General features: G+C 40.6%; 1 protein-coding gene across 1 annotated transcript in view; it reads left to right on the forward strand.

Moving 5' to 3' along the window:
• Nucleotides 1–15,935: 15,935 nt before the first annotated feature.
• Nucleotides 15,936–25,025, forward strand: part of CLSPN (claspin) — a 32,109-nt gene continuing 23,019 nt past the window's right edge. The window contains exons 1-8 of the mRNA XM_046661736.1: nucleotides 15,936–16,039; nucleotides 18,219–18,324; nucleotides 19,061–19,509; nucleotides 20,089–20,250; nucleotides 20,944–21,021; nucleotides 21,355–21,427; nucleotides 21,973–22,081; nucleotides 22,269–22,846. Coding sequence (XP_046517692.1) covers nucleotides 16,016–16,039; nucleotides 18,219–18,324; nucleotides 19,061–19,509; nucleotides 20,089–20,250; nucleotides 20,944–21,021; nucleotides 21,355–21,427; nucleotides 21,973–22,081; nucleotides 22,269–22,846 — 1,579 coding nt within the window. The 5' untranslated portion in view covers nucleotides 15,936–16,015. The remainder of the gene's footprint in view (nucleotides 16,040–18,218; nucleotides 18,325–19,060; nucleotides 19,510–20,088; nucleotides 20,251–20,943; nucleotides 21,022–21,354; nucleotides 21,428–21,972; nucleotides 22,082–22,268; nucleotides 22,847–25,025) is intronic.

The following is a 25,025-nucleotide window of genomic DNA, read 5'->3' on the forward strand; positions in this document are numbered from 1 at the left end:
TGTTTTAGTCTGCTTCCTTTATTCTGGATGCTTTCATCAATGTCTGGTGATCCTTTTTTGTCCATTCACCTTGAGGAGTCAAGTATCCTAAGTTTGATTTGAATTCTGTATCCACGTGTGGAGTTGGTCATTTGGTGGCTTTCATAATAGAAGCTACAGCTTCAGGTCATGTCTCTCAGGCTGTTCAGTTTCTCCAGAGAAAAATTCCCTGTTTTCATGTCTACGGAGGGAATAGCCTAGCAAAAAAGCCTAGCTTCACCAAAGAAGGAGAATGTAGGGGATAGGGGGAGAGTGGATGAGAAACATGTTTGCTCTTTGTTCAGTATGCAGACTTCCAGTGAATCTCCCTTTTTGTAGTAAGGCACCTCTCTGGTTCAATTGCTGTACAAACTAAACCTCCAGACCCCTGCCAGGGAGAAGTAGTCATCTGACAGGTGCAAGATTGTAGAGGGGAGTTGAATCCTAACAGATGCTAATAGAGACTTTCGTCCAATCCTCCTGTCTTCAACCCGTTCTTTACCCTGGGTCTTTCTGCCTGGGTTTCTGGGTCCTCTAGTACTTGAGCTTAGCTGGAGTTCTGTGGCAGGAAATGGCTTGCTTCTCATTAGCACCACCTCTGCAGACACTTGGTATGCAGCTTACTCAGCCCTGCTATTTATTCCACTTGGCTTTCCATCTTCTCATCCTCTGATGTCTCCTCTCCTACTCTCTTTATCCTTGTGGGTTTATTCTGGTTGTATTTGCTTGCTATCACTTTTGTGGAGCTCCAAGAAAGAGAAGAGATAAACATATGTGTTCAAACTACCATTTTTCCTTCTCAACAATAGTATCTTGAGACCATCAAATGTATAGCAATTTTCTAGGTTCTGGGACCAGAATTTCAGGAGAGAGGAGAGTTCTTCCCTGGAGAAGCCACATTCCTTAGAGTTCTTGGTGCCTTTGGTCTTCCAGAGTGTCTCTTGTTTTCTTTTTCCCGGAGGCTAGAACTGAGCCAGAAGTGTTTCTGCCTGGTCCATCCATCTATTTTCCAGCTACCTGAATGTGGAGGCTCTTCCTACTTGCCAAGGAAGATTAACTCCTTCCTGTTGTCAACCCTTAAACCTCCTTGATGTCCACACAGGAGGATATACACACAACTCTATTAAGTGCTGAAAGTGATGGTAGTTCTGAGAAGGAATCTCCAAGATATGTGGGGAAAATATTTGGAAACTTTGGGCTCAGAGTATGTATATGAAGTAGGTAGAGGTGATTTGGGCCACAAATTTTTATTTATATCACTGTCCACACATCCTGGTGTTTCTGAATCTGCCAAAGTTGGTGCTAATAATTGAAAGCATTTTTGTAATGCTTGTTATGAGCCAGTACTATTCTAAGTGTTTATATGTTAATTTATAAAATAAATAATTAGATATTAACTACATAATCTTCAACAACCCTATGAAGTAGCTACTACTATTATCTCCAATTTACCACTAAAGAAACTAAAGCACAAAGGAATGAAATACAAGGCTGGGGGAGGGGAATTGAATCTAGGCATTCTAACTCCAGAGCCCAGATGCTTAACCGCTAGGCAATGCTGCCTCTCTTCTTAGGGCTGGATTATATTTTGTTTCCTTTGACTCATCAGTTGAAAATTTTAGGGGCTGGCCCTGTGGCCCAGTGGTTAAGTTCCCTCTCTCCGCTTTGGCAGCCCAGGGTTTCACCAGTTCGGATCCCGGGTGCTGACCTAGCACTGCTCATCAAGCCATGCTGAGACAGTGTCCCCAGAACTAGAAGGACCTAAACCAGAATATACAATTGTGGACTGGGGGGCTTTGGGGAGAAGAAGAAGAAGAAGAAAAAACAGATTGGTAACAGATGTTAGCTCAGGGTCAATCTATAAAAAAAAGACAAAAAAGAAAATTTTAGGATACCAAGTTTCAGAAACTGATCAAAGTCTTTCCATACTATTTATTTCTCATTGTATTTAACACTCAGACCATATCTTGATGGCACTCTCACTGATTTTAGCCTTCTGTTTAAAAATGGGAGTCTTCAACAATCTGGATAGTCGTGGACCCCAAGGTAATATTGCTTCTCTATAATTGGGGTCAGTGACGGGGTGGATGCCTGTAACCTTATGACAGTGCCTCTGAGTACTTAAGCACTTGGTCTGGGTTGCAGTTCCAACAAAAAGGAGGGATCATTCTGATCGTTTTCATTATTTTCCCAGGGGCAGAGTTTGTGGGCCCATAGTGAAATTCAATCACAATTTCTTTTATTTTTTATTTTTATTTTTATTTTTTTTAAAGATTGGCACCTGAGCTAACAACTATTGCCAATCTTCTTTTTTCTTTTGAAAAAAAGGCTGAGGCGTGGCTTGATGAGCAGCGCCATGTCCGTGTCCAGGATCCCAATGGGCGAAACCCTGGGCTGCTGAAGTGGACCACGCGAACTTAACCACTCAGCCACGGGGCCAGCCCCTAATTACAATTGCTTTTTTTTCTTATTTGGGATATAAAGGGAAAAGTTTTCTTTATCTATTTATGGGTGCATCCATTAAAAAAACCCAACAAAATGTGAGCAGGGGCACTGCGGCCTTAATCAAGGATACCACAGCCATCTCGCAAAAGCTGGAGGTAAGGCAGCAGGTGGACAGCGATCTGCCCAGACACAGAAAATCAGACGTGAGACTAATTCTCCAGTAACTCTCAAATTCAGCAGCTAAACTGTAAAGTAGAAAGAGATCTCCTACAGTTCAGAAATCTGAGAACTGGCTTAAAGCATAAAAAGTTTGCTGGAATATTACTGATGCTCAGAGTCCAAGCCCTGCAGAAGGGGAAGTTCTGATCTATCCTAAAAGCATTTGAAACCAGTAGTGAACTGAATCTAACTAGAGCTGCAACAAAGTGAGACCCAGCTCCATTACAGTTTAGAGTGACGGATTTCCTCCACACTGGTAACCTGACAAAAAGGGGTTTACCCTTTTCTCTTTGTGTTGGTTTCTTTAGTTCTTTTACACAAAAACAGATCATTAAAAATTATCAGATACACAAAGAACCAGAAAAAATAAATGACCCATGGTCAAGAGTAGAAATAGTGTTAGAAGCAGATGAAGTGATAGCTCAGATTTAAAAGGATCAGAAAGAACTTTAAAATAGCTGTGATAAATATGTAAAAGTTCTAGTGGAAAAGGTGGATAAAATGCATGAACAGATGGGAAATTTCAGCAGAGAGGTGGAAACTGTAAAAAAGAACCAAATGGAAGTGCTAGAAATGAAAAACATATAAGAAATGAAGAATGTTTTTCAAAGGGCTTAATAGTACACTGAACACAGCAGGGGAAAGAATCAGATGCTTGAAGACACGTCAGTGTAAATTATCTAAACTAAAATGGTGAGAAGTGTGGAACAGAGTGTCCAAGAACGAGACAATATTAAATGTTCTAACGTATGTGTAATTGGAGTCCCAGACAGAGAGGGAAGAGAAGATAAACAACAGCAACAACAAAAAGTATTTGAAGAGATAATAGCTGAGATTTTTTCTAAAATAGATGAAAAATAAAATACACAGATCCATGAAGCTTAGCAAATCCTAAGCAGGATCAATACACGTAAAACCACACCTAGACATATCCTAGTCAAACTACTGAAAACCAAAGATAAAGATAACATTTTAAAAGGAGCCAGACAAAAAAAAGACATGTTATATACAGGACAGTAATGATACAAAGGATGGATGACTTATCAGAAATGGAGGCCAAAAGACAATGGATGACATCTTTAAAGCGCTAGAAGAAAAAAACGGAAATATCTTTCAAAAATGGAGATTAAATAAAAACATTTGCAGGTAGACAAAAGCTGAGAGAATTTGTTTCAGGTAGACCTCACTACAAGAAATGTTAAAACAAGTTCTAGAAGCTGATGTGAAATGATACCAGATGGAAATTCAGATCTGCAGAAAGAAATGAAGAGCACCAGAAATGATAAATATCTGGATAAATACAAAAGACCTTTTCAAAAAAGATCTCTAATTAAATTTAGCTATCTATGACTGTTGTGTGTGTGTGTATAATGTATTGTAGGATTTATAAACATATAACAAGGATTCAAATGGCAGAGGTGAGTAAATGAAATTATATTATCGTAAGGTTTCTTATGTTATTCATAAGAGTACAGTATTATTTGAGGGTAGACTGTGGTAAGTTAAAAATGCATGTTAAAAGAAGTATAGCTGAAAGCAGAGAGAGTAAATGGGATGTTAGATTCACCCAAAAGAAAGCAGGGAATGAGGAACAGATGAGACCTAGAGAAAACAAATCCCAAGATGGCAGACTTAAACCCAAGCACATTAATAAGTTGCACTAAATTTAAACGGATCAAGCGCTCCAATTAATAGAGATTTTCATACTGGAAAAGAAAAGAACAAGAAGGATTTCTGAATAGAGGAGCTTTAAGAAGCGTATTTGCATTTGTTCATCTTTCTCTCTTAATTCATACATGCACATATCTTGTAAGAAATGGCAGAGGGGTTGTGATAGTCATACTTTGATTAGTGGTCATAATGTATAAGTCTCATTTGCGTCCATGAGAAGGAAAAATTATAGCATTGTTGTGCCAGATATTTCATTTGGTGATTTTTCCAAGTATTACTGGTAGCATCTTGGCTTATTGATCAAATATATATTTTTATATTAGGAATTCATATCTAACAGTCTCCTAAAAACTTGGCATTTATAACAGAGTTTAATCTCTCTCTCTCTTTTTTTTTTAAAGATTTTATTTTTTCCTTTTTCTCCCCAAAGCCCCCTGGTACATAGTTGTATATTCTTCGTTGTGGGTCCTTCTAGTTGTGGCATGTGGGACGCTGCCTCAGCGTGGTTTGATGAGCAGTGCCATGTCCGCACCCAGGACTCGAACCAACGAAACACTGGGCCGCCTGCAGCGGAGCGCGCGAACTTAACCACTCGGCCACGGGGCCAGCCCCAATCTCTCTTTTAATAAGATAACTTGGTCATCTATCTGTAAATACTGAAAAGAAACATCCTGGAGCAGTGAAAAGAACATTGGCCTTGAAGTTAGAGAGACTAAATTCAAATCTTAGCTAAGCTATTAATTAGCTATGTGATCCTGAATAATAAACCCTCTTTCTGCCTCTCGTTCTTAGTTTTTATCTACAGAAATGGGATAATTGTACTGACTTGTAGCTTTGTTGTGTTGATTAAATAATGTCTATGAACAGAGTCTATTCTAGTGCCCGACTTATCAGTTTCTTCCCAAAGGTAAGAGTTGAATCTGGTATCATAGTATTTGGAAAGCTGGTAGTAGCTCAGAGGAGGGAAATCAAGACATTAATAGACACAAAAAGAATATTAAGACTGAAATCTTGAAAGCAGACAACATCTTTACTTCTTTATCATCTCTGTACTTTGAATATAATCAAGTTCCCTGCTTAGCAAAAATTTGTTGATTTGAAATGATCTTATCAGGCAAGAAGAGCAAAGAGAATTCTAGCAAATTACAGCCCAAATGTTGCTTCTAATGTTTGGTGACAGGCAAGAGGTTCAGCCCTCAATTAACTAGTCTTTCTGCATCCCTTCCATCCTTCCATATTATGGTTTAATGGTGGTGAAAGGAATTAGCATTTATTTAGTGCCTACTGTATGCCAATCAGAGAATTAGGGGTCTTAAAATATAGCATCTCATGTAACCATTATTTCGTTTGGAGAAAATTGAATCTGAGAAAGGAGAAGTGACCTCCCCACAGTTACATGGCTGATAAGTGGCAGAGCCAGCCTGTGAGTGAGGATCTCTCTGATGCTAGTGCCCAGGCTTCTTCCATTGCACCATCTTCACCTCTGACCCTTGTCTCACCTGGGCTATAGCAACAATCTCCTCGCTGGTGCTCCTGTCTCCAGTGTTTTTCTTCCCAACCCATTCTCCAGACCGCAGCAGGCTGAACTTCCTAATACACTGCATTGTTTACCTTGACTCAACATTGGTTGGCTTCTCTTTGGTAACATGGGTTCAGATTGCTTGTTTGGCATTTAATGGTGACAAGAATCAATTTGTTATGTGACCTTGGGCGAATCATCTTCTGTTGCAGACTGACCCAAGCCAGTTTGGTCATTTATTAATTTTATTATATGTGTATTATATACATTTATAAATGTGTATTTGTTAATTATTGAACAGTTTTTGTTGTCGTTGTTCTTGAGGGGATGAGGGGCAGATATCAGTAGCCTTCAAGAGTGAGAAATGGGTCACATTTTTTTCCCCAAACCTTACTACCAAGTGGTGTGTTATGATGAAAGCAAGTCTCAGACTGAAATCTGCCACATGCTCAAAATATTTATTAACAAGCAGGCAAAACCAGTTGTACAACTTATAAGCTCAATGCAGTCCCAGCTCTTGATCCTTTTAGACACTTTGCCAAACACCTTGCATGAAAGGTTTACTGTAGGTAATAAGACAATATTCTAGCAGCAGGATTTATCAAACCTGCTAGTCAGAATCACCTAACAGGATCCTTCACTAGACGGGGAGAAAGCACTGAGTAGATTCTAGCCCAGAACATTACTCTGAAGAACCTAACTGCTGGGTTCACTAAATTCTTCTATCTTGGTCAAGAGTGGAGTTCCTTGTACAACACAATACTTCTAGCCAAATCACATATTTTGATACCACTCATTTCACCCACGAGAAACCGTATCTAACATCTAACCATATTTACAGCCTTCTCCTGCTGATTGGAGATGAAGATAGTTGAAGTTTCTGTTGTAACTGCTATTGGAATGTGAACTATTGATTTGAATTTCTCACATGCTAACTAACCACTCCCAGAGTGTATATTTCTTATTAGATTAACTAACAGCCTCCAAAGTTTACAGTAAAACTAGTTGATACACATGTATATCAAATTTTCTAACCTGAAATATTTTAATATGTATCATATTAATATGTTATATATCATGTATTTCATATAACATATTATAATATTTAATATAAGTAAATTACAGACAACATAACATCTTCTCTGAGGATCAGTTTGTTCATGTGAGGAGATGGAACGAACTGATTTCTAAGGCTTCGTCCATGATTCTATAAATGCATTTTAATGCAGTTAGAAAGGTCTGGGTTAGGATCATGGAAAAACTTATCGATGGTTGGTAGAGGGTCCTCAAGCATGAAAACCTCTTTTCTAGAACACTAATATTTTCTTCAAAGGATTTATTTTTCTAAAAGAGCAGCTCTTTTCCTTAGCCCCGAACCATAACTGTCATCCTCTAACCCTTCTCTCCTCTTTTTTAATAAACATTTTCTTATTCTTGAGGTATAGTTAACATACAATATTATATGAGTTTCGGGTGTAAAACATAATTTCATATTTGGATATATTGCAAAATGCTCATGACAATAAGTCTAGATAACATCTATCACCATACATAGTTACAACTTTTTTTTCTTGTGATGAGAACTTTTAAGATCTGCTCTCTTAGTAACTTTCAAATATGCAATACAGTATTATTAACTATGGTCATCATGCTGTACATTACATCCCCATGACATTTATTTTATACTGGAAATTCGTACCTTTTGACTCCCTTCACCCACTCCCCATTCCCTCTCTCTGACAAACACAAGTCTGTTCTCCGTATCTATGAGCTTGGTTTATTTTATTTTATTTTATTTTTGCTGAGGAACATTCACCCTGAGCTAACATCTGTTGCCAATCTTCCTATTTTCTTTGTTGTTGTTGTTGTTGTATGTGAGCCACCACCACAGCATGGCAACCGACAGACAAGTGGTGTAGGTCCATGCCCAGGACTGAAACTCAGGCTGCTGAAGTGGAGCATCTGAACTTAACCACCAGGCAACCGGGGCTGGCCCAAGCTCAGTTTATTTTTCAGATTTCACATATAAATGGGATCATACAGTATTTACTTTTCTCTGCCTGACTTAGTTCATTTAGCATAACGCCCTCAAGTTCCATCCACATTGTCACAAATGGCAAGATTTCATGCTTTTTTATGGCTGAATAATATTCCACTGTGTATGTATATATATACATATACATATGTGTATATATACACTACATCTTCCTTATCTACTCATGCATCAATGGATACTTAGGTTGTTTCCATATTTTGGCTATTGTAAATAATGCTGCAGTGAACAAGGGGGGGCATATATCTATTTGAATTAGTATTTTCATTTTCTTTAGATAAATACCCAGAAGTGGAATTGCTGGATCGTGTGGTGGCCCTATTTATAATTTTTTGAGGAACCTCTGTACTGTTTTCCATAGTGACTGTACCAGTTACGTTCCCACCAACAGTGCATGCGTTCCGTTTTCTCCACATCCTCGCCAACACTTGTTATTTCTTGTCTTTTTGATAATAGCCATTCTTGTATGTGTGAGGTGATATCTCACTATGGCTTTGATTTGCATTTCCCTAATGATTAGTGATGTTGCATATGTTTTCAGGTACCTGTGGGCCATCTGTATGTCTTCTTTGGAAAAATGTCTATTCAGATCCTCTGCTCATTTTTTAATAGATTTTGGGGGGATATTTTTCTGTTGAGTTGTATGAATTCTTTATATATTTTGGGTATTAACTCCTTAGCAGATAGAATATTTGCAAATATCTTCTCCCATTCAGTATGTTGCCTTTTCATGTTGTTGATGGTTTCCTTTGCTGTGCAGAAGCTTTTTAGTTTGATGTAGTCCCACTCATTGACTTTTGCTTTTGTTGCCTTTGCTTTTGGTGTCAGAGCCAAAGAATCAACACCAAGACCAAACATAAAGGAGCTTACCACCTGTGCTTTCTTCTAGGGCTTCATGATTTCAGTTTTGACATTTAAGTCTTTGATCTATTTTGAGTTAATTTTTGTGTACGGTATAAGACTATGGTTTAGTTTCATTCTTTTGCAAGTGGCTGTCCAGTTTTCCCAATACTATTTATTGAGGAGGCTTTCTTTTCCCCATTGTATATTCTTGGCTCCTTTGCTGTAAATGAACTGACCATATATGCTTGGGTTTACTTTTGGGCTATTTTATTCCATTGATATATGTATCTATTTTTATGCCAATACCATACTATTTTGATTACTATGGTTTTGTAATATATTTGAAATTAAGGAGCGTGATGCCTCCACTTTGTTTTTCTTTCTCAAGATTGCTTTGGCTATTTGGGGTCCACCCTCTAAACCCTTATCATCCTTTATTTTTCTCAAAACATTTATCACTACCTGACATTATATAGTCACAGTCACTTAATGAGGGGATATATTCTGAGAAATGCCCCATTATTTGATTTCATCATTGTGCAAACATCATAGAGTGTATTTCCACAAACCCAGATGGTACACACTTAGGCTATCTGATACTAAAATTACGGGATCACCATTGTATGTGTGGTCCATCGTTGACCAAAACGTCATTATGCAGTGCATGACTGTACATTTATTTACTTATTTGTTTATTTATTGTCTATCCTGCTATGAGAATATAATCTCCATAAGAGTAGAAATTTTGTTTAAAACTGTATCCTCCAAGCCTGACCCATAGTAGGAGCTTGTTTCAATTATCTATTGCTGCATAGCAAACCATTCTAACATGTAGTGGATCATTTATTTGCCCACAATTCTGTAATTTGGATAGGCTTAGCTGGTCAGCTCTTCTCTCAGTTTCACCTTTAGTCACTCACATGGTTGCATTCATCTGAAGGCTCAATGGGACTGGATAGTCCAAGATGGTTAAGTCTTGCATTTAGCAGTTGGCTGAAGTGCCTTGACTTGCCTCTATGTGGCCCATCCAACAAGATACCTTGGGCTTCTTAAGTGGTGGCAGCAGTGTTCTAAGATAACGAAAGTGGAATCTTAAGGCTCAGCTTCTGAAGCTATATATACAATGTCACTTTCATTATATTCTGTTGATCAATGCAAGTAACAAGGACAGCCCAGATTTAAGAGATCAAGAATTAGATGGGAGGTGCAGCAAAATCACATTGAAAAAGGGAAAGAACACAGAGACCCATGATTATTCTAACAGTCTATCATAATGCTCTATAAAGGTTTGTGGAATAAATGAATGACAGTACTATATCAGGTCTAAAGTTCCATGCTTCACATGCAAGGTCTGCTGTGATCAGCACAGATCTCATTATCTTCCTGTAGAACTCATCGCAATCTGCTCTGTGATTTATTTACTTGTGTGTGTGTGTTTTCTCCTCAAAGGAAGGTATCTTGTCTTATTCTCTCTGTATATACCATTGCATCTAGCAGATATTCAGCCTCCAAAGAGACACTCAGTAGATTCTTACTGAGTTGAATTTAATTCAACAACCTTGACATCTTATCCTTTACCTTCCTTTCCATCATCATGAAGTCACCAGTTGACTAATTCCCTGAAAATCTCACCATCATTCCTGTCTCCGTGCCTTTACCCATTCCATTTTCCCTGCCTAAAATACTCTCCCTCTTCCTCTTTGCTTATTTCAGTGTTTCTCCCTGACATTTAGCAACCTTGGCCCTACTCACTAAATTCCAGTAGAGGCAAGGTCATTATGACCACTGTGATAAATACCACCAGTGAAGCCATTCTTTGGGCCTATAGTGGGAACAATATTGTTTTGTGTGTCCAGCACCACCTCCTGTCTTAGGAAGTGTTCCTTCCCCCAATCCAACTATATCGTGCTTGAAGGAGTTATTATATTCCTATAAGACTCTGCCTTTCTAGGTACAGTTGAATCACCCTGCATGTCTGAAGCAGGTGCTGAAACTGAATAGAAAGTAGGAGTGGAGCAGATCAGTCTTTGTCCTTCTGGGATGGAATCCCCTTCCTTCAAATGTACATATATTGGTAGAGTCTCCTTAGGCTGGTTGAGGCATATGCAACTGAGGTGTAATTGACCCAGTGTTGAGGAAGCTAGTGTCTAAATAAACACTACCAGCACCGCCAAGCCATTAAGTTTCTATAGGGCTTTAGGGAAGGTTTGGGTCATGAAAACACTTGGGTTTTTACAAAAACTAAAGCAAAATGCTTGAGGAAACAAAAAGAATAAAACAGGGCAGAGGAATTTCTCTCATACATTTTTTCCTGGGTAGGTAGCCAGAAAGGAAAAGGGTATTGAAGAGAAAATATATGACTGGAATACAAAAAGCTGCTGAGTTAAGGTTTTGGGGTTGCATGGATGGCAGTTTGGAAATGGAATGGGGAGTGGACCTGTGCCTGGGGAACACCTCTTCGGTCACCAGAAAAGCTAAGAGAGAGAGCCAGACAATGGGAAGACAGAGCTGAGTTAGGAAGAGGAAACCTCTTATTCTGCAAATTAACTTGTGCCAAGCTAAAGTGCGTCTGTATCTGGAATTGGTGACCTATGTTCTCAGTTTCGGTGAACGGCACCATAAACCATCTCTCACCGATCCAGAAACCTGAGAGTCACTAGAATCACATTGACCCTACTGTCCCTCACCCCTCAAGGTTAATCGTCCAATGAGCCCTGTCAATTTTGCCTCTTTTTTCCAATCCATCTCCTCCTCTCCATTGTTACTACCACTGACCTAGTTCAGGTCCCTAGAATCTCACAGCGAGACAACTAGTCTTCCTGCCTCCAGTCTAAGTCTAATCCCCTTCCAATCCATCCGTTATATGCTGCCAAAATAATCTTTTCAAACATGTGTCTTAACATGTTGCTCTCCTTCCTTTTTTTTCTTTAGATTTTAGATTTTATTTTTTTCCCTTTTCTTCCCAAAGCCCCCCCGGTACCTAGTTGTATATTCTTCGTTGTGGGTCCTTCTAGTTGTGGCATGTGGGACGCTGCCTCAGCATGGTTTGATGAGCAGCGCCATGTCTGCGCCCAGGATTCCAACCAACGAAACACTGGGCCGCCTGCAGCGGAGCGCACGAACTTAACCACTCGGCCACGGGGCCAGCCCCCGCTCTCCTTCTTAATAACCCCCCACTCCCCAGCTGCCCGGTTCATCCTGTCTAAAAACTAACCTTAAGCATAGCATTCCAGACTTTTTGTTCCCGGTTTAACTTTCAGCCTTTGCTCTGGCCATCCCCTTCATCCCCAAAATCACACACCCTGTGCTCTAGTCATATTGACCTACTTTCAGTTCCCCCAACACAACATGCTTTATCAAGCCCCTATACATATCTGGAAAGCCTTCTCCTCCCCGGGCCAGCCTGGAGAACTCCAATCCATCTTTGAAATTCAGTTCAGGAGTCATCTCCCCTTGACTTACCTTAGGCAGAGTCAGGTGCTCCTCTCTCAGGCCCACCAGAGCTACTTGTATGTACTTCCACTATTATACATGCTTATTTACTTGCCTGTTGCCAGTCAGCAATGGGATGCTCTCTGAGAACAAGACTGTATTTTATTTATCTTTATATTCTCCATATCTAGCTTGTGTGTGCTGGCATGCCTTAGAAAAAGGCCCTGGTATTTTTTGTTTTTGTTTTTTAGACCACGGTATTTTAATCATTCATTAAATAGTTATTTATTAAGTACCCACTATATATCAGATCCTGTGCCATTTTTAAAGGTCAGGGGGTACTACATTAAGCAAGAAAAAACATCAAGGCCTTCAAGCAGGGCACTCTCCAAGAGAAGCTTTATGACTGCATGGATTTACAGTACAAAGTTATTTTTGAAAGCAGATTCTGGCAGATGCAATTATTTCACGGTTCCAAAGGAAAGTTTAAACAACTCTTTGAATAATTTTAAATGAAGAAAAAAGGTTTTAGGATAGAGTGGCTGGCTACCGGCAATAGATGGACTAACATGACCAAGACCTGCCACATGGTGGCAGTGCTTCTCCAGGAATGAAGATTTATCGCGTAGGACTCCAGAAAAGTAAGTGGTGCTCACGCTTTTCTCCAGAGGAACGGTAGTACTGTACTAAAAAGTTAACATGGTAGACTTTCTCAATTTGCAGAAGAGAAGTAAAAGATATAACTTAGTCAACTTTCTCCCTCCAAACTTTCATAAGCGTTTGGAATCTGCTTTTGTTTGTCTGTCAGCAAACAACTAAATAGGACTTTGGAATGGGCTGAGCATGTTAAATTCCATGGTTTATTTTTTCACAGACAGATAACCTTAGATTTTTTTTAATATTGATCATGTGTGATATAATGATAGATCCTACTAGTGAAAACATTTCCTAATTTATATGACCGGATTAAGTGTGTCACTACTGCACAATATTTCCTGTAGAGTGCCATACTTCTAGGTGTTCTGCCAATTAAACTCATTTGAGAATCATGATCTGATCCAATGTTTTCTAATTAAAAATAAGGAAAACAAGGCTCTGAGAAGCTAAATGATTTCCAAAGGCCACAAAGCCATTTGTGGGACAGGTTTAGGCTAATTCCTGCAAAGTGAACACTCTAGATCTTTCCCTTGCTGCCATCTATAAACATCATAAGAGCTTGTTGGATGATTGACCTTGAGAGTCAAGAGACAGAGAGGAGGCAGGATGACGCCCAGGTTTCTGAATTGGTGAGTGATGGATTATGGCGCCAGTTACCCCAACTGAGAATACAGATTGCTAATTCCAAAAAAAGACTCGCTTTAGTTTGGCACAAATTAACACGTAGAATAAAAGGTTTCCCCTTCCTAGCTCACCCCTTCCACCCGCTGTCTAGATCAGAGCTCTCTCTCTCTCTGTCAGTTTCTCTGGTGACTGAAGAGGTGCTCCCCAAAGAGAAGAAAAAGCTAATTAGTTCTCAAAATGCTAATGTCAGGACTACTATCTCATTTACTCACTTCCAGAGGGGGTTCAAGAAGAATAACGTAGTTGTCAGGTGACTGAATTAATTAGTTTAACAAATATTGATTGATTTCTCTACCATGAGCCAGGTATGTTCTATACTCTTGGTTCTCAAAGTGTGGTCTCCGTACTACCAGCATTAGCATCACCTGGGAACTTGTTAGAAATAAATTTTTGGGCCTTACATCAGACATACTGAATCAGAAACTCTGGGAGTGGGGTCCAGCAATCTGTTCTTACTAGCCCTTCAGATCATTTTGATGCATTCTCAAGTTTGAGAATAACCATTCTAGATAGTGAGGATATGGTGTTAAAGAGAATAAAGTGCCTGTTTTCTTGGAGCAATTACATACAAATACATAAAAATAAAATTTCAGGCAAAGGTAAGTGTTATCAAGGAAAACAGGACAGAAGATGGAGGGAGAATGTAGAGGGTGCTCAGGCAAGGTGTCCCTGGAATATGAGCTCCTGGGTCAGATTGGGCATGGTGTGAATATTGGCTCCACCAGTTACTAGCCTTTGTTTTTTGCTGAGGAAGATTTGCCCTGAGCTAACATCTGTGCCAATCTTCCTCTGTTTTGTATGTGGGTCACCGCCACAGCGTGGCTGACGAGTGGTGTAGGTCCATGCCCCGGAGCTGAACCCACGAACCCAGGCTATCAAAGCAGAGTGCACCAAACTTAATCACTACGCCATAGGGCTGGCCCCAGTTACTAGCCTTTTAAAGGTTTAGTTTCCTCATCTGCTAAAATAGAGATAGTAATATTACTTACCTCACACAATTACTGTGAAGATTAAACAAGATAATGTTTGCAAAATTCTTGTAACTGTTTCTGTCACAGGGTAAGCCCCCAATAAATGTTAGCCCTCCAAATATGAGGAAAGAGTGCTATGGATATATATTTGGGGATCATCAGGGTAGAAATTAATAGTAAAGTGGGTGAAAAGGTAGATAGACTTAGACGTGAGAGAAGAGGATGGATGGTGGGATCTTGGTGGGGGCAGAAGTGGGTTGAGAAGTGGTGAGGAGGTGAAGAAATGAAGATGAAGAGAGAGAACTTTTATTTGAACCCAGCAGGAAGCTTGGGAGAGGAGGCCAGTGGATGGGGTGACTAACTATCCTGGTTTGCCTAGGCCAGAGGAGATTCCCAGGACGTGGGACTTTCAATGCTAAAACTGGGACAGTCCTGGGGAAATTGGGATGAGTTGGGCACCCTACCAGTGGGTAGACTCATGCGGGTGATGTGGGGTTAGTAACTACTGTGACTTTTGTTTTTTGGTGCCCTCTGATCTCCTTACAGTAATCTGGTAAACTATCCTCCAGTAGTTTGAGTCAACCCGAAGGGCAAGGGAGCTCTGAGCTCTGGTGATGCACTGGGGAGAAGTCAGCCTTGCCTGGACAGAGTAGGATAAGGAAAGACAGAGAATGGACCTGACAGGGCAAAAAGATACTAACCAGCACAGTGACAAGAGAGAGAACTGTCTGAGATTAGTCTGATTCCAGACCTTTTATTCTTTTTCCTGCCTTGTCCAAAGAGTCTAGGAGTGGGATGGGCGGGTGTTTTCTGCATCCTCGAACTAACCTTGAATAAAATTATAAAGGTTACCCAAGGACATTCTTTGGTATCTGAGCAGCCCACACAACTTTCCTTTTTTGATGTTCAGTGGTGTGACTACCGTGTACAAGAAGGGGCAGGTAGGATCTAGCGGCTCCAGGGATAGAGGTCCTGGAGAAAATCCCCACAGGGGCGCTCAAGTACGGGACAGGGATGCCCTCGGGTGCCCGTGGATTTTCTCCCAGCTCACTTGCCGCCTGGAGGGTTTACTCCTCAAATTGTGCTTGATGGGAGCTGTGGCGCTGTAGTAAAGGTCAAAGGTCAAAGTCCACCACTCGCGTGGTGCGCTCTCGCAAGGCCAGACAGCCCCGACCACCCGGACAGCAAGTACACCTCCAGCCTCCCCCAGGCTTAGTTGACAAGAGCAGCCTCCACCCGCCAATCCAACTCGGATTACAGTGCTGTATACTTGTAGGGCTGGCCGAGGCGCTTCGTGATTGGTAGGACGGAGACAGGGCGTGGCCTCATGTAGAAAGCCTCTTCCGGATTGGTGCAAATCGTGGAGGGCGGGGCTTCCACTGTGGCTGGGCGCGAAAGCTCGAACGGCGCTGCTGGGCTGCAGACGGCGGGAGCAGCCGCGCCCCGGCTCAGGGAACCGGAGACCTTCTTTGTCCCGAGCGGAGCGCTGGGGAGGTCGGAGTCATGACGGGCGAAGTGGTTTCCGAGGTGAGTGCGTGCACGTGCCTCCATCCACGGCTGCTGGGGCCCGGCGCCAAGGGATGGGATGTGGCCGGGGTCGAACCTGGCGGAGCCGGTCGCGGCGTCTGGGATGACTACAGTTCCCGGCGAGCACCGCGCGGCTCGGCCTCGCGGCCCCCCGGGATCGCCCCGCTGTCCCCGCAGGTCCGCGACTCCGCGGTCCAGCCCCAGCGCTGGGGTTCCCGCGCCCTGGTCTCGCGGCCGTGTTGCTCTTTCTTTGCGGCGCGGCCAGCCCCTGCTCAGCCCCACCCGCCCCACCCGCGCTCCCGTTTGGCGCGTTTCCTGCCGAGGGAGCTCTTCCTCCCACAGCGCCCCAAAAGAGAAGAAATTCCGGGCCGAACCCGGCCGCTGGGATGCGGGGCGGGATTCTCTGTAAATGGACGGCGGGAGTTTTAGGGAATTCGACACTGGGTCTGGAAGGGGCCTTTGAGGTCGCTGCACGGGGCCCCGAGAGGGGAAGTAGAGCCTCAGGGCCTCCTGGTTGGTGGCTGACTGGTCGCTGGCGGAATTGGGCAGAGAAACATCTGTTTTCAAAACTATGTTCTTTTCTCGGGCCTGGACTAGGGTGAGACATTTGCCTTGGGAGCACAATTTAAGGGGGCGCCAAAAAGACTCAGTAATGAAGATCATATTTTAATGCAATATTTTTAAAAATAAAAATTAATACAAAGGATTCCATGATTTGATTTTGAACAAAATATCAGACTTTTAAATAAAGACCAGATCCGACCCCGCCCTTGCACTACTCTGCCGAGCTCGACTCACCCCAATCCCGGCCCTGGTTCCAATAAAACTTTATTTACAAAAACAGGCAGTTGAGCTCATGAACCACAGTTTGCCAATTTGATTTTTTTTTTTAATATTGCACTAAGGTATTATCTTGATGACTAAGTTTTTTGAGGCCCTCTCTCCTCATCCTGTTCCTGGCCCTGGCTGTTGCTGGTACTGCTGCCAAGAATAGAGCATCACTATGTACGTTTTTGAGCTTTGTGGTTACCTAAACTTTTTGCACATCCACAAACAGTCTTACTGCTTTAAATTTTGGGGAGAATCGTGATCCTCAGTGATTCCGCAGCATGCATTATCTTTGGTTATTATTTTAATAAATGTACCAAACATTCAAATCAATTTGATAATTGTTTGAGAAACCATTAGGATGAAGCCTTGTGCCCTATACATTACAGATGTTAATATTTTCCCCCTTATCAATGAGTTGATTCAGAGCCCTAAGAACCCCAAGGAGGTAGGAGACCTGGCATCTAGGGTCAGCGTGGTCACTAACTGGTCAAGTCACCTAACATACCCCTCCTCAGATTTTTTCCCTTGTGACTTTTAGAATGATTTTATTCAGAAAATTTCAAACATGTACAAACATAGAAAGGCTGGTATAGTGAACCCATCACCTAACCTCAACAATTATCAAATCATGGCAGTCCTGTTTCATTTACACCCCCACCCACTTTCCCCCTCACTGGATAATTTGGAAGCAAATTCTAAACATAATTTCATCCGCAAATATTTTATCATGCATCTCTAAAAGATAAGGGCTTTCCATAACAGATAACCACAATATTATTACCACACTTAAAAATTTTAGAATTATTGCTTAATGTTAAATATCAAGTTAGTGTTCATATTTCTTTGACTCTTACATATACTTTCAGTTTGTTTGAATCAGGATCCAGACAAAGTCTGCATGTTGCAAGTGTTAATATGTGTGTGTATGTACATATCTTAACTCTCTTTATAGGTTCCCTTCCCTCTCTTTTTCCTTGCAAGTTACTGTTAAAGAAACCACATAGTTTGTCCTATAGGGTTTTCCATATCTGGATTGCATCTGTGTGATGTTATTTGGGTACACTGAGAAACAGTTCATACAGAAAAAGCATAATAAATGCTTGATTATTTTCATTTGTTTACCGTTACTCAGAATAAAGAGTTGGTTCTATAGCATCCTTCAAAGGTGAACAATGAATTTTTGTTTGTTTTTTGTCCAGTAATTCTTAATGTCATCCCTTCGTTGAACCATTATATTGGGTTTTTTCCTTATTTCAGCCTGATGATCCCATGATGATTTGTATATTATTATGTACTTAGAGTTTTCTGTCACCTGCTGGTTAATGTAAAGTATATTCTCATTTTCTAGGTTCACCTAGAAATCAATGATCCAAAACTCATTCCACAAGAAGCAGATAGTCCTTCAGACAGTGGACAGGGCAGCTGTGAAACAACTGGGCCCTTGAGTGAAAGAGGTTTGTAACAGTCACTACTTTTATTTTTAAAAATAGAATGTGGGGGCTTGTGTTGTAAGTGGGTCGAGTTAGTTTCATTATTGTCTTTTTTTTTTTTTTCCCTTGGAAAGGAAGATTTTCCCTGGGCTGACATCCATGCCAATCTTCCTCTATTTTGTGTGTGGAAAGCTCCTGCAGCATGGCTGATGAGTGGAGTAGGTCTGCACTGGGTATCCAAACCCCTGAACCCGGGCTGCCAAAGCAGAGTGCATGGAACTTTAAACACTCAGCCATGGGGCCAGTCCCCTCATTATTCTCTTGATTTATTAAATTATTAATGCCTAACCTTATTGTTTGCTTTATTATAAAAGCATAATAATAAGCTGTACCCTTTTGAAAATAATCCATTTCTATTATATTATTGAATGTATAAAATGTCTAGAAGCTACCACATTGCCTGGTTGAATGCATTCATCTTATAATAAAAGAATTTTTAACACCTGCCAGAAGGATTAGAACAACTTTACACATTGTAAATATATATAATTACATGTCTCAGTAAGAGACACTTTTCCAGGGAAAATGTTTTTCAAAATGTATTTTTAGATTTGCTTTGCTACAATCAGTTCTTGGTGATAGTTACATAATTTCATAAGGTGATATATCACTTGGATAATTGGATGTTTTTGAGGAGTAGTGGGACTAGGAGGAAGGCCAAATGACAGCAGACCTCTAAAAAAAATTGTGTTTCCTCCAGATTCAGATGAAGAGATATTTGTGAGTAAGAAATTAAAAAGCAGGAAGGTGCTACAAGACAGTGATTCTGAAAGAGAGGACCCAAATGCCTCTCCAGAGAAAAATACCTATGACAGTGTGGAGGAGGAAAATAAGGAGAATTTATACGCTGGAAAAAATGGAAAAGTCAGAAGAATTTACAAAACTCTGGCAGACAGAGATGAAAGTGACATCGAGGAGTCTTTGTATCAGGAAAATCTTGAGGCCCAAGAGACACCTTGCTTAGAGCTGGGTCTCCAATCTGAAAACTCTGTGAGCTTTACAGTGGACAGAAAGATTTGCAAAAAACCCACATGTGATAAAGAAGGAACTGGAGGAAAAGCAAGAGTAAAATCAAGGAGAAGACTTGAGAAAGAAGAGAGAAAGATGGAAAAAATTAGGCGGCTAAAAAAGAAGGAAACAAAAAATGAGGTACATTAAAAAAAATAATTTGCTATTTTGAAGGCAGATTAACATTTTAGAAAAAGTTGCTTTTACTTCTTGAGGTTGTTTCTGTACTCAGAATATAGCTTTAAGTTGATTGTTTTGTATTGTGAGTGATTTAAAACTTGTTGGTCTTATTCTCCATTTCGGATACATGGAAGACACTTCCAAATAAATAGGTTTCTGATTTTCTTTGTGAGCACGTGGGGTAATTCTTTGCTCATTCTGATCTGATGAAAATTAACTTTCAAAGGAGGATTTTTCATGCATCCATCCATCAGAAGTCTTGTTTGCTAACTAGAAAAACTACACTCAAGTTTTATAAACTAGTTGCTTAATAAGTATTTAACTTATTTGCTAATATGGACAGTGGCATAAAAACCACAGCATGGACTTCAAAGGATGTCTATGGGTTAGGAACCAGTGAGAATCTTCTAGAATGCCATATATTTGTCTATTAATGAAAGATGGGTTTTTTTTCCTGGCCTGCTGCAAATTGCCATATGATGTTGTAAAATACTGGATTTTGAAATGATTGGACTTTGCCTTTCTTTGTGCATTATCCAGGAAGATGATATGGAACAGCCATTTAACGATAGTGGCTGTCTTCTTATGGATAAAGACCTTTTTGAAACTGGGTTGGAGGAGGAAAATAACTCTCCATTGGAAGATGAAGAGTCATTAGAATCAATAAGGGCAGCTGTGAAAAACAAAGTAAAAAAGCACAAGGCAAGTAAAAGATGAGTGTAATAAGACCTAACCCCCCGCCACCACCACTTCTAACCTTTGTTTTATTTTCTGATTTACTCTTGGAACCTTATTTATTTTAACTGAAGAAAAACACATGTCAATTGATTTAAGTTTTTCAGCTGTTAATTTTAAAATCATGGAGTACAAGTGATAGACATACTAACTTGTTTGGAAACTAAGTATTTTGATTGCCCTCATAGGAATGTTGGGAAAAAAAGTAAGATACTTTATGTTGTGTAAGAAGCGGGTAAATAATGGGGCAGAGATGTAAATTTTATAATCCTGTGGCCTCTAAGAAATGAACCTGTAGGGTTTTAGGAAGGGCATCAAAGAGAAGCATCGTCAAAGCATTATCGTCCTGAGTGTTTACAAGCATAATTGTTCTTGCTAAGATTATCTTTAGCTCCCTGGGAGTCAGTGTCCCTCCTTAGGGAAATATGTGATACAGAGGTATAAGAAATGAGGGCCCAAACTCCATTTGAGACTCTAATTTATTTTCTAGGCTTTATAGAATGCTGTGTGTTTAAAATTTTCTATTTGATAATTACTGATTTACTATTAATGTATCATGATGTGATGTTGGAGGACAAAAGCCATCTGTGAATAAGCAACAGCCTCTTGTTTCAGTTTAATTTTTGTCCGTGTTATTCAACTTGTAATCTTCTCTTTTAGAAAAAGGAACTGTCTTTGGAGAGTGGAGGCTATTCATTTGAAGAAGAAAGTGAGTTATCAAAAGGCAGCATGAGGAAGGTGAGGTAGCGCCCTGTTTGGTGTCATGTTGATCTCTTTCCCCAGGAGATTGTGAATTTCTCAGGGATAAACATTTTTTCATGTCTATCATATTTTCCTGGTACTCAAGATATCGCTTTGTACATAGTAGAGACAAAACTATGGATTGGATTGAATTAATTCTATGTGAATTGCAAATAAATGAGCTCCTTGAGTTTATATTGTATGGAACTTATTGGTGCTTACTGTGCCCCCTCCATCCTCTTTTCTTGGAGAAAGCAAACTTTTGAGGGATGAATATCTATCTTTCTGGATAATAGCATTAATGTAATCTCACTTTTTCTTCTCTTTTAGGAAAGAAAGGCAGCCAAGTTAAGTAAGGAAGCTTTAAAAAAACTGCATAGTGAGACTCAGCGCCTTATTCGAGGTAATACAAGCCAGTACAATAAACTTGCAGGCAAATCGCAGTATTTCTTTGTAAGCTCAACTTGGATGTTCGGGATTTTTGTTTTTTTCAACGTTCCTAATATGAATTGGATTATAATATCAAGTTTAGAATTGATCTTGGAGAATGGCCATTGTTCTAAAGCCTCTGGAACATTAGTATAAACTGAAAAACTTTCTAGAACTGTAGTGGTGGTAGGGAGGGAGATCTTTTAATGGTTTTCTATTTGGGAACCTTTCAAACGTGTAAATTCTTAGGCCCCACAGAAATTCTGATTCACTAGGCATGAAATGGGTTCCAAGAGCCCATATTTTTAGAAAACTTCCTGCATCAGTTTGATTTCACAACTAGGTTTAAAAGCCATTGGTCTTTAGGGAATTGTTTTGTACTTAGGTCCTGTCTTTATTAAAGCCAGGATTGTTCCATTTCTGGTGATGGCTTTGGCTGTACTCTTTAGTTAACTGAACATGAAGTGACATTTCAGAATATACAGTATACATATTTGCTTGTTTTGTTCCATTTTATAGAGTCTGCACTTAATCTTCCATATCATATGCCTGAGAATAAAACCATTCATGAGTTCTTCAAACGTAAACCCCGGCCCACTTGCCAAGGAAATGCCATGGCGCTACTGAAGTAAGAACCCTCTTTCCTTTTGATTATAATTTTCGTAAACATTCAGTTTTGTAGCAAACACATGGTATAAAAAGTTCAGATTCCTCACTCCCTTAAAACTGATTTAACTGTTTCATTATGTGCTAAGGAGTGAGAATGTTTCACATTGAGGATAATTTTCAACTTCAGCTCATTTTCCCTTCTCTAGGTCATCTAAGTATCAGTCAAGTCATCACAAAGAAATCGTAGACACTGCAAATACAACTGAGATGAATAGTGACCACCATGGCAAAGAGTCTGAGCAGACAACAGGTGCGGGATCTGAAAAGGAAATTAAAGCACTGCCTGTAGTTTCAAAGACACTGCAGATCACTGCTGGATCAGACGTGTCATGCCGTAAGGATTTGATGGGAGGCGAAGAGCTAGAAATTCAGGAGAAACAGAATCAGAGTGATGCTAGATCCTCACCTGGGGACAGCTCAGTGGTGGAACAGGAATCCAGCTTCCTTGGGAACAAGGACACTGGGGAGTATCAGGCTGGAGGTCTTGTGGCGCCTGAACCTCATGCCCTGGAGGGAGAAGGCCTGAAAAAAACAGAAGAACCAGAGGAGAACGTGGAAGAGCCCAGCCAGCAAACTAAATCAGCAGCAGCTGTGCCACCTGAAAAAGTGAGGCGGTTCACGCTGGATAGACTGAAGCAACTGGGAGTAGATGTTTCCGTCAAGCCTCGGCTGGGTGCTGATGAAGATTCCTTTGTGATACTTGAAGAACCTGAAACTAACAGAGGTAATCCTTTGAATTGTGGGAGGCCTCTCCAGAGTGGTTTATTCTGGCAGCTTTCGATTATAGGAAGGACAGGGAACACAGGAGAAACCGATGACCACACATGATCTTGTTCTACAGGGGTACCCGATACTGGTGGACTCTCAGATGTTCTAAACCTGATTTAAAATGGAAGCCTGTTGATAGGTTAATATACAAAAGAGGTGCATTGCTGTTGTGTTATGGTGTGAAATTCATAAAAGCATTGTTCAGTTTTTCACAAAGAGAAACAGTTCAGTTCAGTAAATTGTCTGCAAAACTGAATTTCTTTTTTTTTTGCACTCAACAAATATTAACCTATCCACTACATGCAAGATGTTGTAGGGCATAGCACGAGAAATCTGACATTTATCCTACACTTGAGCTACTTACACTCTAGTAGGGAAGATAAGAAGTATGCAAATACAGTATTGCAAGAGAGAAGGTGGTAAATGGCATCTTCTATAATGAGCATGTGTCACTGATAATTGGAAAAAATTGAATAACGTGAAGAAACGGGAAACATTCTTTGCTGAAAGAAACATTTAGAATAAAGTGCAATGGGAGTTCAGAGGAGGGGTAAGTTTCTTCCAATAGGTGGTTAAAGGAAGGCTTGGAGAGTAGGCGGATGTAATTACCTGTTCATTGTTTTTCCCTTTATGCTTTGAATAGGAATCTTCTGACTTGTTCCCTCCTCTATCCCCAGTGCTTCCACAGAAGATGACACATTGTAGGCATTCGTATTTATTAAACGAATGAATGATCCTTCAAGACAGAACTCAAGTATTGCCACATTCGGTAAACTTCCTGACTCATAGGTAGAACTGAGTGTTCCCTCTGCATCGAGGCAGTGTGGCATGATAATTAAGAGCTTAGACTCTGTCGCAAGACCAGGCTTTGAATCTAGACTATGCTACTTACTGTGGAACTTTAAGCGTGCTATTTGGCCTCTCCGAGCCATCTTTTTTAAAAATTTAAATAACAGCACTATCTGGTTCATGGGGTTATAGTGAAGATTCGTTGAAATAATGCATATGAATGGATAGCATAAAGAAGCACTCGAATGCTGGCTGCTGCTGCTTCTCTTATTAGTGAAATTATTTCCACCAAGACTCTCCTTTGCTAAACAGCTGACTGTTGGCGGGTGCTATGTCAGCCACAGTATCTGGTGTGTAAGACATGCTCACTGAGTCTTTGTTGATTGAACAGGTGGACTTTGTGGAAGTGGAGAGGACATTCTTGGAAGGGATAGGAAGAGCTCTGCATGGCGCGTGTTGGGAGGGTGGGAAAGTCAGTTTGACCACAGCAGGAGGTGGGGTGGGCGGTTGTGTAACAGAATCAGCACACCTCCACTGGCAAAGAAGCATGGGAATGAGCTGCTGCCCAGAACAGGGAGGGAAAGTTTTGTTGTATGGGACCAGAAGTTATCTAAACAGTCCCAGACGAAGAGATGGGGAAGAACCATTTTTTGAGTACTTACTATACTAGATGCTGTGAAATTTTGTTAGTAGAGGACCATTGGAAGGTTTTTAGCGAGGGAAATGACCCAATCAGATATTCATTTTAGGAAGTTCAGTCTGGTGCCTGGTGTGGTGGACACATTGGATTGAGTTAAGAGTAAAAGCCGTAGGAACAGCTCAGCGTCCTTAACCTCATTAGAATAGGGTCTCCATAAGACAGTGCTTGTGGATCTAAACTTTGGGGGGCCAGGAATGTATTACTCCTGCTTCCTACAGTAGCATAGGGAACAGTCTCTGCCTTAATTCCTCTACTTTCCAGACTTAGAGCAATGGGAATGAGGACAGTTCTAGATCCAAGCTACTGGTGGAATCTCGAGCTGGAGCAGAGACTTTCACTTAGAGAGGAGATGAAGGGTCCTGGAAAAAGACTGATGGAGGAGAAGGGATTGAATAGGGATTCTAGAGTGGGGAGGGTGATGATTGAGTCATGTGGTAAAGGGCAAGAAAAGTGGATGCTTCAGTGGGTTGGGGGATGAAGAGCTTTAAGGGGCCTGCCTCAGAAGAATGAAGGCACCTCCTGCCTCACTATTATTTTAAGTCCCAAGTAATCTTCCTCCTCATTCATTTCTTTTATTCTCTTGGTGCCAATAATGACCTACCTGTTTCTGTTCCCTTTCCACTGCCACCCCCCGTTGCTTCCGCCC

The sequence above is a fragment of the Equus quagga genome, chromosome 5 (genome assembly GCF_021613505.1).
Source record: "Equus quagga isolate Etosha38 chromosome 5, UCLA_HA_Equagga_1.0, whole genome shotgun sequence".
Classification (NCBI taxonomy): Eukaryota; Metazoa; Chordata; class Mammalia; order Perissodactyla; family Equidae; genus Equus; species Equus quagga.